The sequence below is a fragment of the Talpa occidentalis genome, unplaced genomic scaffold, assembly GCF_014898055.3.
Source record: "Talpa occidentalis isolate TD23 unplaced genomic scaffold, MPIMG_talOcc4v2.1 talOcc4.3, whole genome shotgun sequence".
Taxonomy (NCBI): Eukaryota; Metazoa; Chordata; class Mammalia; order Eulipotyphla; family Talpidae; genus Talpa; species Talpa occidentalis.
Genome location: NW_023603184.1, coordinates 72,126,827 through 72,141,421, shown reverse-complemented (window position 1 = coordinate 72,141,421; position 14,595 = coordinate 72,126,827). Strand labels below are relative to the sequence as shown.

Below are 14,595 nucleotides of genomic sequence, written 5' to 3'. Positions count from 1 at the left end.
CTTTGGGATGATGAAAATGTTCTGGAATTAGATAGTGATGACAGTTGTACATCCTTATGAATAAACTGAAATGTACTGAACGGTAAACCTTGAAAGGTTAAATTGTATAATATCTGAAACGCCTCTGCACAGAAATAGCAAACCATTTCTAAAAGTATATATTAAGAACTGGCAACAGAGATAGCTTTTGAAGAGGGGGAGAGAAGAATGAGAATTGAAGGCAAATGTACTCTTCACAACATTCACTATTGTATGCCTTTTGAATTTTGAAATATATTCAGGTATCACCTAATCAAAAAATGATCAAATATTTTGTAAATAGAAGGGTATCTGTTTATCAAATCTACTTCAGCAACATAGCAGCTAATTTCTAAAATTTTATCTGCAGTTGCACAATGCCATTATGATTGAGCTTTCATTTGTCAAACTACCAAATGAAGAAGTACTTGAAAGTAATATGAAGAAATTTATGTTTAAACTAATTTAAAAAAAAAACTACAGAAGGTGTAAACTACCAGGGAAACTGGGCCATGCTAATTAGGAGGAATTAATTGGATAATTGCATTTCACCTACTTAAATTCCCCCGTCACCTTTAATTGGAATAACTTTCCTCTTTACTTCCAGTCCCTAACCATTGTGTGATATTGATAGTGTTGTGTAATAAGGTTCTGAATCCCACATCAAGAGTGACTTTATTTCAGTGGAAGATTCCACAAACACTGTGTAGGCTGATAATAATAGAAATAACCTTGCGATAATGGAAGAGGTGACTGAAGCTGGTTAACTAAAAAGAGAATCACTTTACTCAAATACGTTGATATACTATTACATCTGATTAAGGTGATTTGAGGAGCCACGAGGAGGAGGCCGAGAGAGGTAGAAATGCAGTTAGAGATTTTCTGCACAGCTTGGCAAGCAATTTGCTAAAAGCTGTTAGTTGTGCATGTATTTGATCATTTCTTATTCCTACACCCACTCCTTTTCTCCCCTCAATGAGAATTGGTTCAGAGGATATTGAATGACTCTTGAATTTCTTAGAAAAATAAAGAAATCTTGAGAAAACCCATTTGAAACAAAGGGATGTGTTTCCCACAGATGGAGACCAATGTAAAGAAGGAAAAAGCTCCATTCCCTAACTTTGTAATTGCAAAATGAATAGACTCTTATCTTGCTTTTTCTCCTGTTGCTTTTGTAAGGAATGCTGTGAACATAAAATAGAGAACACTCTTAAAGGAGAAAGAGGAAGCTATGTAACATTTTCATTGTTTTAGATATATAACCAAAGAAGATGTTGCTGTGGCCTCGATGGACAAGGTGAAGAATGATGGGGGCCATGTCCGTCTGATCACAAAGGAATCCTGGTCACAGCACCCTTCTACAAAGTAAGGTTTTACATACTAGTAGGACACTGTAGATCTCAGACTACTTCTTTATTTTTTTTTTTTAAGATTTATTTATTTATTCAAGCACTGGGTATAGTTAGAAGCGCGGGAATGTGAGAGAGTTCACCAGAGCCAGAGCGGGTAACAGAATAGGCAGACTGACGAAGTACACTGCTGAGGGGAGCAGTGGGTGTGGCAGGAGAGGTCTGCGCACCATGTGGGACCCTCGCCGGCGGCTGGAGATCGAACTAGCGCTGCAGAGGCTGCGGGTAGCTTCGCAGCCCAGCTCTCAACCACTGTGCCACCAGGGGAGGCCCTCAGACTACTTCTTTAAATTTATGTATTTGTTTTTGTAGTAATACTTTAACTGTGTGTGGGGACTTTACAGGTTACAAAGAATTTTCACAATATGGTAGTTCTGCAGTTTTCCTAACAACCCTGTGAGGCACACGATGTCTTCACTTAGAAATGACTTGCCCCCAGGCCACCAGATTCTAGGAGACCTATGGTCAGATACGGATTCTGCTCTCCAATCTTGAGCTCTTTCTAGCATAAGAATTTTTTCTTATAACACTTATTACAAAGGAGCGTGGAAAACAGGCAAAGCAGTTGTAATTTCCATGTAGGACTTTTCATCAGAATTGACCCTTGTACCTTTTCCTTTTTATGTATTCTGACAGAGTGCGTTTCTTGTCATGTTTCATTTCTGATTTTAATTCATTCAACTCCGAGTTTATCTGTAGGAAGTACACATTTGGCAAGTCTTCTGCTCTGGTTCCCATCAGCACTGTGAGCTGTTTCCTACGGGCCAGTAGAGGCTGGAAAACCTTAGGTATGGAGACCTTAGTTGATGGCTCTCTGTCCTAATGGTGTGACCCAGGGCATTTAGGGAACTCAGTAGCTGCTGACTTCAGTTGGGTTTTACATTATCCTGTCCTTTCCCAGCCAGAAGAAGCATTTTCTAACTTATTCTCCAATTTCATTAGATGTTTTAAAGTCTAATTATTTAACTTGAAGACTTCTGAATTCCCAGAGAGGTAACACATTTGATTTCCAAATATTTTTTGACACACAATTCTTTCCTTTAGTTTGAATGGAATATCAAGTGCAGACTATAGGTATTTTGTTTCCACCATGATTGACAGAATCTATGAGCCCTATGCTTACTGTCTGGCAGGATATTATGTATGTAATGGCCGTTTAGACTAGAATTAGTGCTCATTAGTTACCTATTCATTGTTTTGTTTAATCCAGAAAATTTCTTGAAGATGGAGCCTCTGTCCCATGTTTAAATCCCAGCACAGCCCAAGCTGATCTTACTGAGAAGCCTTCTACATCCAAAGGCTATTTGCAAGCTGTGGATAATGAAGGAAATCCACTTTGCCTCCGTTGTCAGCAACCCACTTGCCAAACTAAGCAAGAGTGTAAAGTGAGTGCTTGGGATTCACGGTTTTGCTCTCTGCAGTGTCAGGAGGAATTTTGGATTCGATCTAATAACAGTTACCTGCGAGCCAAAGTATTTGAAATTGAACATGGTGTGTGTCAGCTGTGTCATCTAAATGCACAAGAACTCTTCTTACGTCTGAGAGATGCCCCTAAAAGTCAAAGGAAGAATCTTCTGGATATTACCTGGACCTCAAAGCTCTCATTAGAACAGGTAAATTATAATCATGTGACATATAGAGGCAGCATTAGAGTGAGTGATATTCATATTCACCGATTTACTTTCTATTTTAATTTTGTAATATGGGAATTTGCAGATACATGTATGTGTATATACGTGTGTGTGTGTGTATACATAGAGAGAAAATAATCAACAATACATATACCTATCACCCAGCCATAAGAGTTATCAGTTTTTTCCCTTCATTTTCATCTATCTTTCATCTCAATTCTTTTTTTTCTCCTGGAGCTTTTTTCTGAGTACCCAGTATTATGCAGTGCAGTATTAAGGTATTCATGAAAATTTTTTTAATTGAAATAACATTGTATTATAACTATTTAACTTTCCAGTACTTATGGAAAATCAGTATGTGCATATACTACATGACTGGAATTACTTTAAAGTAAATTGCAGTCTTTCATTTTATTTTCAAATATTTTCATTATGTATCTCACACATGAAACCGCCTCGCTTCTTCCTTTCTCTTTCCTCCCTTCCATTCTTCCTCCCATCCTTATATATTCCATACCCCAATACCCATTATCATACCAAATGAAATTATTACTCCTTAATTATAAAGTGAGTCCATATTTGGTTTCCCAGATTATCTCAGAATGTCTTTATATAGTTGTTTTGTTCATATTAGAATCAAAATATCACCCGCACATTGCTTGTAATCATTATACCTCTTGTGTTCCATTTAACATTTATTAGCATCCCATCCCTCTTTTACACCGCTAAATGTAGAAGAGACTAGAGCATTTGCCTCCAGAATTTCCCACTTTCTGGATTTGTCTGCCTGTATCCATGTTTGACATGTTTCTTTATCCACGAACTTCCTGAATAATGCTTATAAACTCTAGATGCTTATGTAGATATCAATTAAATTATTTGCAGAAGAGATCTTAACAGATGATACATTGCATCAAGAGGCAACCATAATCAGGTTGTTCCCCTTTTTGTGATGTTAATATTGAAGGACAAGGGGCAGGCAGATGACGCCCAAAACGTAGTTTATTACAGTGAGATGGAAACTTACATTTGTTCATCCCACTTTAAAATGCAATTTTAGTAAAGCAACTTATGATAAAACTGTATTTAGCTCAGTATCATTAATATTCACTGTGATTTCCCAAAATCAGATAAATTTGTTGTGATCTAAACAGTTCTACATTTCAGATTAGAGCAAAATGTGTAGTTTGTGGTGTGCTTAATTTTTGAAGATCACTCCTGCGCCACTCTTCCCACTAATTATGTTGGATAAATTTCTGCCAGTTAGTCAAGTAATATGTTTTTATTTACTATCAAATAATATATTTATTTACTACTCTTGCTGAATTATGACAGAATTAACAAGCATTTCTGCAAAGATGAATTAGTGTGATTTTGAGAGTGAGGGAAAAGCACTGTTTCAATGATACCTGGAGTTTCTGAAAGATCCTTTAATCTAACTGGTGAGGGACATGTTGCTCCCAACCCAGGGGTGTCAGCCAGACTCCATTTACTGTTTGCCATGTCAGTATGGAGACTTTCAGAACACACAAATGAAAGACTCAAGGATATCTTGAAATCATCTGTGAGGAATATAAAACTAGACTCTAAAGCAGAAGAGCTGAGAGGATAAGGCACCAGTTCTCAGATATGGAGCACTAGAGAGGAAGTAATTCTTTAAAGCTATGAATTCAGGATGTTGAAGATTGGCCCTGTGGGAGCAAAGAATTACTGGGAAGAATAAAGAAACACCATCAGGGTCATAGATCCTGTCAGAGTGGAGACTGCCCAGAGCAAGAGTCGGTTACAAAATGCAGAACCATAATGGATTTCCCCCCTAAGAGTGTGACATTTTCTTGATGTAAGCTGGCCATTTGTAATTGCTTCTAACAGTGCCAACCTCAAAAACAAAAAGCAGTATATATTTTCTAACAGAATTTGGAAAGTACAGTCCAGAAGAGAATGGTAAGTCAGTCAGTCTGGAGCAATTTTTGGCTCGACCAAGTTTATCACTGCTCCTCGCTGCCCCCTGGGGCTCCTCTCTGGCAGGAACTGTAGGGCCCTGACACTGACTTACATAGCTGGCGGTCATCAGATTGATTACAGTATTTGTTCATGTCCAAGTCTAAGGAAACAAAAACAACGCTTTGAACTCATCTTTGTGATATTTAAACAACTGCTTTGAGATGGTGTATGCTGGTTTACAATGATGGGTAAAATGTTAAAATACACCCCAGTTTAATGTAGGTCATCAGTGGTTAAATATAAAGTGTATATATATGAACTGACCTACATAGTGTCTGCTTTAAATGGACATCTTTGATTCCAAATATACAAGTTACCAAGGTTTGTTCTAGAAATTTCATTCTAGTCTACGTAACTTTGGAGGTTCCCAGGTGAATAGTATAAAATTCCTGGTGACAGGTATTCATATTAAACTGTCATTGGTGTAATGATGAGTATAGCTAGGTCAACAATTAAAGAGTGAGTCAGTGATAGAAGTTTTCAATTTCAAATCTATTCCTATTTTCTTAGTGTCATTTTAGTGACTATATAAACTATCTCAAAGGTACAGAATCAACTGATTTTTTCCCCCCAATCTATCAGGAGTCTTGATATTTTATATCTGCTTGTAATTTTTTCAAAATGTTAGATAAAGGGGGAAAAAAAGCTTTCAGAGACATATCTTACTGCTTTCAAATTGCTAACCTAGAGGGTTTTTCCTACTCACAATGAAATCTATAAAAAGACATCCCAATGTATTTCTCCCTGTGATTTTGCTGTATAAACACAACTGCACAATGCAAAACCAACAGTGTATGCTGGAAATTGCTGATCTTGTGTTCCTATTGCAGCTTAATGAAATGATAAGAAACCCAGGGGAAGGGCACTTCTGGCAGGTGGACCACATCAAGCCAGTGTCTGGGGGAGGAGGACAGTGCTCCCTGGACAACCTGCAGACGCTGTGCACCATCTGTCACAAAGAGGTCAGTGAAGCTCGCAGACACACTTGACTCCATGCTGGGACATCAAATTGAAAATTGTGCATTCACTCGTGGAAGGTTATGGGGATGAATCTGTATCCCTGGTCCCAGATGTATTTTATTCCTTTCATTACATAGCACTTGAGTTTCCTCTTGAGGCCTGTATAAGTTCTGCCACAGAAGAGAAGCTCCTTCCTCTTTTAGTCATTCCAGGATCAGGAAATTTTCACCACCACCTAGAAGAAAATAATTACAACTTACATCTTTCCCAGTCTTAAAGATAACCAGAGGCTCAAACTAGCAGGTCCATGAATTGGGCAGTGACAGGTTTTTATTTGCAGCTAAGGTTGTCCCAAAATATCTGAGATTAATAAATTACCTCTAGTACCCACTCAGTTCAACATGCAAACATTGCACTGTTGGCCAAAGTATGAAACCTGTTAACCTTGGCACATCTTTGAGTCACTACCTGTTATTTAAAACAAGAGCAAAAGAATTACATAGCATGTTTACCAACACGGATGAATTTTTAACAGGCAGGCCCGCAAAAAGGCAGTAGGATCTAACTGTTGAGATAATCTTAGAAAGAAGCATATATTCAGTATCCAACTTTGTGTCCCAACTTTTTTTTTCACTGATGGCAAGATTTAAGCATTTTTTCATGTTCCCATGATAAGCACTCATAATGTTTATCATCTGAAATGACTGCATCTTATTTTGTTGAGTAATCTACTGTGGTTTAGCTATTCTCACGCTGATGAACATTTAAGTTGTTTACATTGTTTTTGTTCTTACACTTAATACTATCAAGCACATTTTAAGATGTTTATGTAAGATGTATATAAGATGTTTTATACATTTTGAAATCATTCCTCATTCTCAGGTACAAATCACCAAGTTACAATGCTTGGATATTTTTTTAGACTGGATTTCTTTTCCGAACTGTTTCCCAAAGAATTGTACTTAGTGTTTTTCCTCCAACAGCCAATGCGTGCCCATTTGACTGCACCAATTAGTGCTGATGTGGTGGAAGAATGGCCTGCCATTAGCATTTTTAAAAAGTATCTTTAATGAAAAAAAAAATTATATTTATACTTTTTAGAACTATTCAGAACCTTTGCCAATGTTCACAATGAATGAGCAGTTTCTTAGTCTCTTAATATTTTAGATTGTTTTGTTTTAGTTTTAAACTTCCTTTCTTCCCACCTCTATGGAATTCAATTGGGAAAAGAAGTCCTGTGATTTCTCAACTATGCAAATTATTAACAAATTCAAGACCTATACGAGAATAGAGATAAAGCCAAAGGAAATTCAGTATCTTCTGTAATTACTTATGCTGATTCTCATGAAAAAATTTATTTGTACTCACAGCAAAGGAATCTACTTCTGGTTCATCTCATTTTCCTTCATTGGATTGACTGTTAGGTTGAGAATGGCTTCTGAGCCTAGAAAATAGGAAGCAGGAGGACTTTGCATACTCTGTGCTCTAGGAAATCCCAAGATTCCTTGCAAGCTCCCACTTGGATGAGGAGAACCATGTCCTCTGTTGTTCCCAAATGTAGAATTCACAGCCTCACTGAGTAGCAAAACATCCCCAGAAGTGTGTGCATTCTTCACAGCATCTGGTCCTAAGTGAACCTAGACTCTTGGGGCACTTATCGGAGCTATGAGATCCTCTGCTTTGCAGTTTGGTAACTGCCCCGACTAGCAAAGCACTAGGTGTGGTGGCAATTGATTTTGCTAGACTAACAAGGTTTACACGTTTTTACTTCTATAGTCAGTACATTTTTCCTAACATGTATCAGTGCTTTTTTTTTTTTTTTTTTTAATTTTTAGAGAACTACCAGACAAGCCAAGGAAAGAAGCCAGGCCAGAAGACATTCTCTAGCATCAAAGCATGGATCAGACATCACACGATTTTTGGTAAAGAAATGAAGTATAAAAAATCTTGAATGGATGACAAATGGTTTACATATGGGGGAATTTAACACGAATTTTTTCCCATGTTTGATATTTTAAGAGTGAAAATTTTCAGAACAAAAATTAAGAATTCATTTTCCCTTTTCATATTATGCTTTTAATGTTCGGTACCTTTTAAAAGTACTTCATGGAAACTGAGATATAACAACACTCTCAATTAGGTTTTAGTAAGGTTTTTGTTAAGGTATACCGGAAGGAATGAAAGCTTAATCATGACATTATGCATAGATTACATTTGAATATTATATTTTCAATTACCTGAAAAGTCTGCTGGATTAGTAATGGTCCTGGAGTGCTATGGGTATAAATGGAACACTGCAAAACCATCAGGGAAATTTCAGAGGCAAATCATCATTATTCAGGGATTCTGGACTAAGTGTGGACAGCCTGCTTAGTATTCAGGAGAGACTCTTCTCAGTAAATGCCTCCAAAATGGGCTTGAGGTACACATTCTCAGTGTTGCCTTTTCTGTTTTATTTCTTAGATGGTTGTTTATTGGAAAGATGTATTTGAAAATAAGCTCACTATACCTTTGTGTTTATGGGCAATTTGAGGATATGGGTAAAATAATTGTTAAACTATTGAATAATATTAAAAACCTGAAAATATGTAAAGTGTCGTTTAAACCTCTTTTTTTTTTTTTTTTTTAAAATATTAAATTTTATTTTTATATTCCCCCATACAATTGCAAACGCCCCATTCTGACCCCAATCCTTCCCCTCCCGCCCCCCACCCCCCAAATGTCTCTGGTTCATAGTTTTTTGTTGATTTTGATTTTCACTTTCTATATTCATTTTCCTGGTCCCTTATTTAAGTTTTCTAGATTCCTGCTATGAGTGAGACCATCCGGTATTTTCTTTTTCTTTTGGCTTATTCGCTGAGCATGATCCCTTCCAGTGCCATCCATGTTGCTGCAAATTGCATGTGTTTATCTTTTTTGAATGCTGAGTAATATTCCATGGTATATATGTACCACATCTTCTTGATCCAGTCATCTATTTTTGGGCATTTGGGCTGTTTCCAAAGCTTAGCTATTGTAAACAGTGCTGCTATAAACATAGGGGTGCAGTGCTCTTTGGAATTGATGTTTCTGTGTCCTTTGGGTAAATACCAAGGAGTGGAATTGCTGGATCATATGGAAGCTCTATGTTTAGTAGGTCCAGAAATCTCCACACAGCTCTCCATAGTGGTTGGACCAGTTTGCACTCCACCAACAGTGCACAAGAGTTCCTTTTTCTCCACATCCTCGCCAACATTTGTTGTTGCTAGTTTTTTAATATGTGCCATTCTCACTGGTGTGAGATGGTATCTCATGGTAGTTTTGATTTGCATTTCCCTGATTACAAGTGATGTTGAACATTTTTTCATATGTCTGTTGGCCATTTGCATTTCCTCTTCAGAGAAGTTTCTTTTTAGCTCTTCTGCCCATTTTTTGACTGGATTATTTTCTTTGTTGTTGCTGAGTCTCATCAGCTCTTTGCAGATTTTTGTGATCAGTCCTTTATCATTAGTGTTGGGTGCAAAAATGTTCTCCCAGTTGGTGGGTTTCTCTTGTTTTTGTTATTGTCTCTTTTGCTGTGCAGAAGCTCTTTAATTTGATGTAGTCCAGCTGTTTATCTTGTCTTCACTATCACTGCTTGGGTGATGTGTCTGTAAAGATGTCTTTGATGTGCAAATCCCGTAGTGTTTCGCCTATATTTTCCTTCTATGTATTTTATGGTTCAGGTCTTATGTCTAGTTCTTAATCCATTTTGAGTTGATTTTTTTGTATGGTGTGAGGTAGTGGTCAAGCTTCATTCTTTGCATGTAGCGACCCAGTTTTCCCAGCACCATTTATTGAACAAACTTTCTTTGCTCCAATGCATAGTCTTTGCTCCTTTGTCAAAGATTAGTTGACCATAAATCTGTGGGTTTATTTCTGGATTTTCTATTCGATTCCATTGGTCTGTATGTCTGTTCTTTTCCAATACCATGCAGTTTTGATGATTATGGCTTTGTAGTATAGTTTGAAGTCTGGGAGTGTGATGCCTCCATTCCTTCTTTTTTTTTTCAGTAGAGCTTTGGCTATTCGGGGTTTTGGTGATTCCATATGAATTTCATCAATAATTGTTCTATTTCTTTGAAGAATGCCATTGAGATTTTGATTGGAATAGCATTGAATCTGTATATTGCTTTTGGTAGGATGGCCATTTTAATAATGTTATTTTCCAATCCATGAGCAGGGATGTCTTTCCATTTCTTGTGTCTTCTTCTTTTTCTTTTAACAGTGTTTATAGTTTTCTTTGTATAGGTCCTTTACTCTTTTGTTTAGATTTATTCCCAAATATTTGATTTTTTTGTTTCGATAATAAAAGGGGTGGTTTTTTTTGATTTCTTCTTCTTCAGATTTATTGTTTGTGTATAGGAAGGCTACTGACTTTGCGTGTTTGATTTTGTATCCTGCCACTTTACTGAATTGATTGATGAGTTGAATTAGTTTTTCTGTGAGATTTTGGGGTTCTCTATGTATATTATCATATCATCTGCAAATAGTGATAGTTTGACTTCTTCTTTTTTCTATTTGGATTCCTTGGATGTCTTTCTCTTGTCTTATTGCTCTGGCTAGGACTTCCAGTATTATATTGAAAAGCAGTGGTGAGAGTGGACATCCTTGTCTTGTTCCAGATCTTATGGAATTGCTTTCAGCTTTTCACCATTGAGAATGATACTGGCTGTTGGCTGTCATAGATGGCCTTATATGATGTTGAGGTATGTTCCTTGTATCCCAAGAATTTCAAGGGCTTTTATCATGAATGGGTGTTGCACTTTGTCGAAAGCTTTCCTCAGCATCTATTGATATTATCATATGGTTTTTATATTTCTTTTTTGTTGATGTGTTGGATAACGTTGATTGATTTTCGGATGTTAAACCATCCTTGTGCCCCTGGAATGAATCCGTGGTAACTTGGTACGTGGATGATAGCTTCTTATGGATACATTGTTGGATTCTGATAGCTAAAATTTTATTGAGGATTTTTGCATCAGTGTTCATTAGGGAGATTGGCCTATAGTTTTCCTTTTTTGTGTTGTCCTTATTCGGTTTTGGTATTAGTGTAAATATTGGCTTCATAGAACGTGTTTGGTATTGTCCTTCCTTCTCAATTTTTTGGAAGAGTTGTGAAGGATAGGCACTAATTCGTCTCTGAATGTTTGGTAGAATTCATTTGTAAATCCATCAGGTCCTGGCTTTTGTTTTTGGGGAGGTTTTAATTACCATTTCAATTTCGCTGCTTGTAATTGGTCTGTTTAGGTGTTCTATTTCTTCTTTATCTAGCTTTGGGTGATTGTAGAGTTGTAGGAATTTGTCCATCCCTCTAGATTGTTGAACTTGTTTCCATATAACTGTTCATAGTAGTTACTGATTATTCTTTTGATTTCTGCTGTGTCCGTTGTGATTTCTCCTCTTTCATTTATGATTCTGTGTATTTGTGCTTTCTCCCTTTTTTCCTTTGTGAGCCTGGCTAGGGTTTGTCTATTTTATTATTTTCAAAGAACCAGCTCTTGTTTCATTGATCTTTTGGATTGTTTTTTAGTTTCAATTTCATTTATTTCTGCTTTGGTTTTTATTATTTCTTTTCTTCTACTGGTTCTGGGTTTTTTTTGTTGTTCTTTTTCTAGATCTTTGAGCTTCGAGATTAGGTTGTTTCTTTGAGTTCTTTCTTGTTTTTTGATGTGAGCTTCTATTGCTATATATTTTCCTCTTATTACTGCTTTTGCTGCATCCCATACATTTAGGATATTGGTGTCCTCCTTGTCATTCAATTCAAAGAATTTTTTAATTTCTTCTTTGATCTCCTCGTTAGTCCGGTGGTCTTCCAGTAATGTGGCTTTTAATCTCCATGAGGTAGGATAGTTCCTTGCCTTCTTTTTATGATTTATTTCTAGTTTGATGCCTTCGTGGTCAGAAAAGATGGTTGGTATGATTTCAATCTTGGTGTATCTGTTGATGTTTGTCTTGTGCCCCAGTATGTGATCGATCCTGGAGAATGATCCGTGTGCGCTTGAGAAAAATGTGTACTCCGTTTTTTTTGGGTTTAGTGTTCTATAGATGTCTGTTAAGCCCAAATGCTCTAGGTCCTTATTTAGAGCTTTAGTTTCTTTACTTATTTTTTGTCTTGTTGATCTATCCATTGTTGATAGTGGTGTGTTGAAGTCTCCCACTACATATGTGTTTTCTCTGATGTCTGTTTTCAGAGAGGACAACAGTTGTCTGATATATTTTGGTGCTCTTTCGTTTGGTGAGTATATGTTAATGAGTGTTATTTCTTCTTGAAGTATTGTCCCCTTAATCATAATGTAGTGACCATTGGGGTCTCTTTTTATTTTTTTGAGTTTGAAGTCTGTTTTATCTGATATAAGTATAGCTGTTCCTGCTTTCTTTTTTGGCCCATTTGCTTGTAGGATTGTTTTCCATCCTTTGACTTTGAGCCTATTTTTATCTTTTGTAGCTAAATGTGTTTCCTGGAGACAGCAAAAGGTTGGGTTTTGTTTCTTAATCCAGGCTGCAACTCTGTGTCTTTTTATTGAAGAGTTTAGTCCATTTACATTTAGAGTTAATATTGATATGTTAGCATCTGTATTTGCCATTATGTTTGTCTTTCCTTTGATTTTATTATTTATTCTTTTAATAACTTTTTTTTTTTTGGTCTTTCGTTGTTATTCGTCCCTCTGAGGTTCTGGCTTTAGGATTCCTTGTAGTATTTTTTGGAGTGGGGGTTTAGTCGCAATGAAATTCCGGAGTTTCTCTTTGTCTGGGAAGGTCCATATTCTTTCTTCATGGAGGAAAGAGAGCTTTGCGGGATAGAGTGTTCTTGGTTGGCATCTGTTTTCTTGGAGTCTGTTGACTATGTCCCTCCACTCTCTCCTTGCCCGTAATGTTTCTTCAGAGAAGTCTGATGTCAGCCTGATTGGTTTTCCTTTGAATGTTATCTGTTTCTTCCCTCTTGTCAGCTTCATTATTTTTTCCTTGTCCTGGATTCTTGGGAGCTTTACTATTATGTGTCTTGCTGTGTTTTTCCTTTCGTCGTGGAAGTTTGGTGTTCTTCTTGCTTCTTGTATATCAATTTTCAGCTCCTTCTTCTCATTTGGGAAGTTCTCTTCAATTATATCCATGAATATTTTCTCTGTTCCTACATCTCTCTCCTCTCCTTCTGGAATTCCTATAACTCTTATATTTCCTTTCCTCATGGAGTCAGATAGTTCCCGAAGTCTTTCTTCATTCTTTTCCTTCGTACTTCTCTTTCCTTTTCTGTTTTGGTTCTTTTTATTTCTGTGTCTTCAAGATTACTTATTCGTTCTTCCATTTCATCTATTCTGCTTTCATTGCTTTTCCCAGAGTTCTTTAGTTCCTCCATTAATTCTTTGATCTCCTGCATTTCTCTTACTTCCCTCTTTAGGGACTCAATTTCCTTCTTCTGATCTATCACTTTTTTAATCATGGCAATTTTAAATTCTCTTTCTGGAAGGCTCAGAAGTTCTTCCAAGTTGCTGTCGTTGCAATCTGGGGAGTGGTTTTCTTTTTGTGGTGTGCTTCTTTCCTGAGGAGTTTTAGGTTGCGTGTGGTTCTTCTACTCCCTACTGTCTGTTTTGTAATTTGTCGTATGCGTTGGGACACTGTGTTGCTCGGACTGACTGACATCTTGGGTGAACTTCTCCGCTCCCCTCTGGCTCTTCCAGGAGCCATCTCTGTCTTCTGGGGGAGCTTTCTGCTGGTTTTAGGCAGTTTTTACTGAAGAAATGTCCCTGTTCTCAAATGGCGAAGCGGGATGCAGTCCCTGCGCCTCCGGTTTCAGGCACACTCTTCTGCGCACCCGGTCTGCCCCGGACGTGGGTGCCTGCTCCCTCTGTGGGCTCAGACTGCTGGTCGGAAGGGGCCTGGCGTGGAATAACTTCCCGGCTGGCCACTGGGTCCTCCAGAAACCTTCTGCCCTTTTCAAGCAGTCTTAAGAAATGTCCTGTTTTATAGGGTGTTAGTGACTTTTTTTTTCCTGGTCGCTAGGTGGCGCCAGAGATCTCTCCTATTGTCCTTGGGGGGCTGTTTTTCGCCTCCCCCCACCCCGTGGGACAGAGAACAGAGCGGGAATGGTAGGGTACACCTCAACAGCTTTGGGGTGCTGTGTCTGCCTTGTGCCCCACCGTCGTGGAGAAACCACGCCCCGAATTTTCGTGCCCCGGGTCTCAGTTCAAAGCCCTCAGTTCCAGGATGCGGGCTGTAGCCCAGTTCAGTGGCGCGGGAATGGCGCCTTTTGCACCCCGCTCCCGTGCCTGGGCGCCTGGTTCCTGCTTACTCAGGGAGGGACCTTCACCTCAGTGAGGACCTCCGCGCGTCTCCCTGCAAGCCTAGGTCGCAGGCGCGGGGACCTGGGCAGCCGCGATCCAGGTCTGCACTTGCTTTTCAAGCTCCCCGAGCGCGCCGCGTTTCCGCGCCAGCTTACCGGCAGCCCGGGCTGTGTGCGCGTCTCCCGGGGTCTTTGTTCTTCTCTAATGGCGCCCGGAGCCGTTCGCTCACCGCCACGGCGGATCCTGCAGGGTTCGCCTCAGCTCCCGTTCACGGGG

At 38.4% G+C, this 14,595-nt stretch overlaps 1 protein-coding gene across 9 annotated transcripts in view; it reads left to right on the top strand.

The window, feature by feature from the left end:
* The window catches only part of ZRANB3 (zinc finger RANBP2-type containing 3), a 183,897-nt gene that overhangs the window by 156,513 nt on the left and 12,789 nt on the right, over positions 1 to 14,595 (top strand). For 8 of the 9 annotated variants that reach the window (XM_054699685.1, XM_054699684.1, XM_054699683.1 and 5 more), the window contains 4 exons: positions 1,273 to 1,383; positions 2,638 to 3,040; positions 5,893 to 6,024; positions 7,858 to 7,944. In XM_054699685.1, coding sequence (XP_054555660.1) covers positions 1,273 to 1,383; positions 2,638 to 3,040; positions 5,893 to 6,024; positions 7,858 to 7,944 — 733 coding nt within the window. Of the gene's footprint in view, positions 1 to 1,272; positions 1,384 to 2,637; positions 3,041 to 5,892; positions 6,025 to 7,857; positions 8,598 to 14,595 lie in introns of those variants that run through there. The other variant, XM_037523283.2, reaches the window with a different exon arrangement.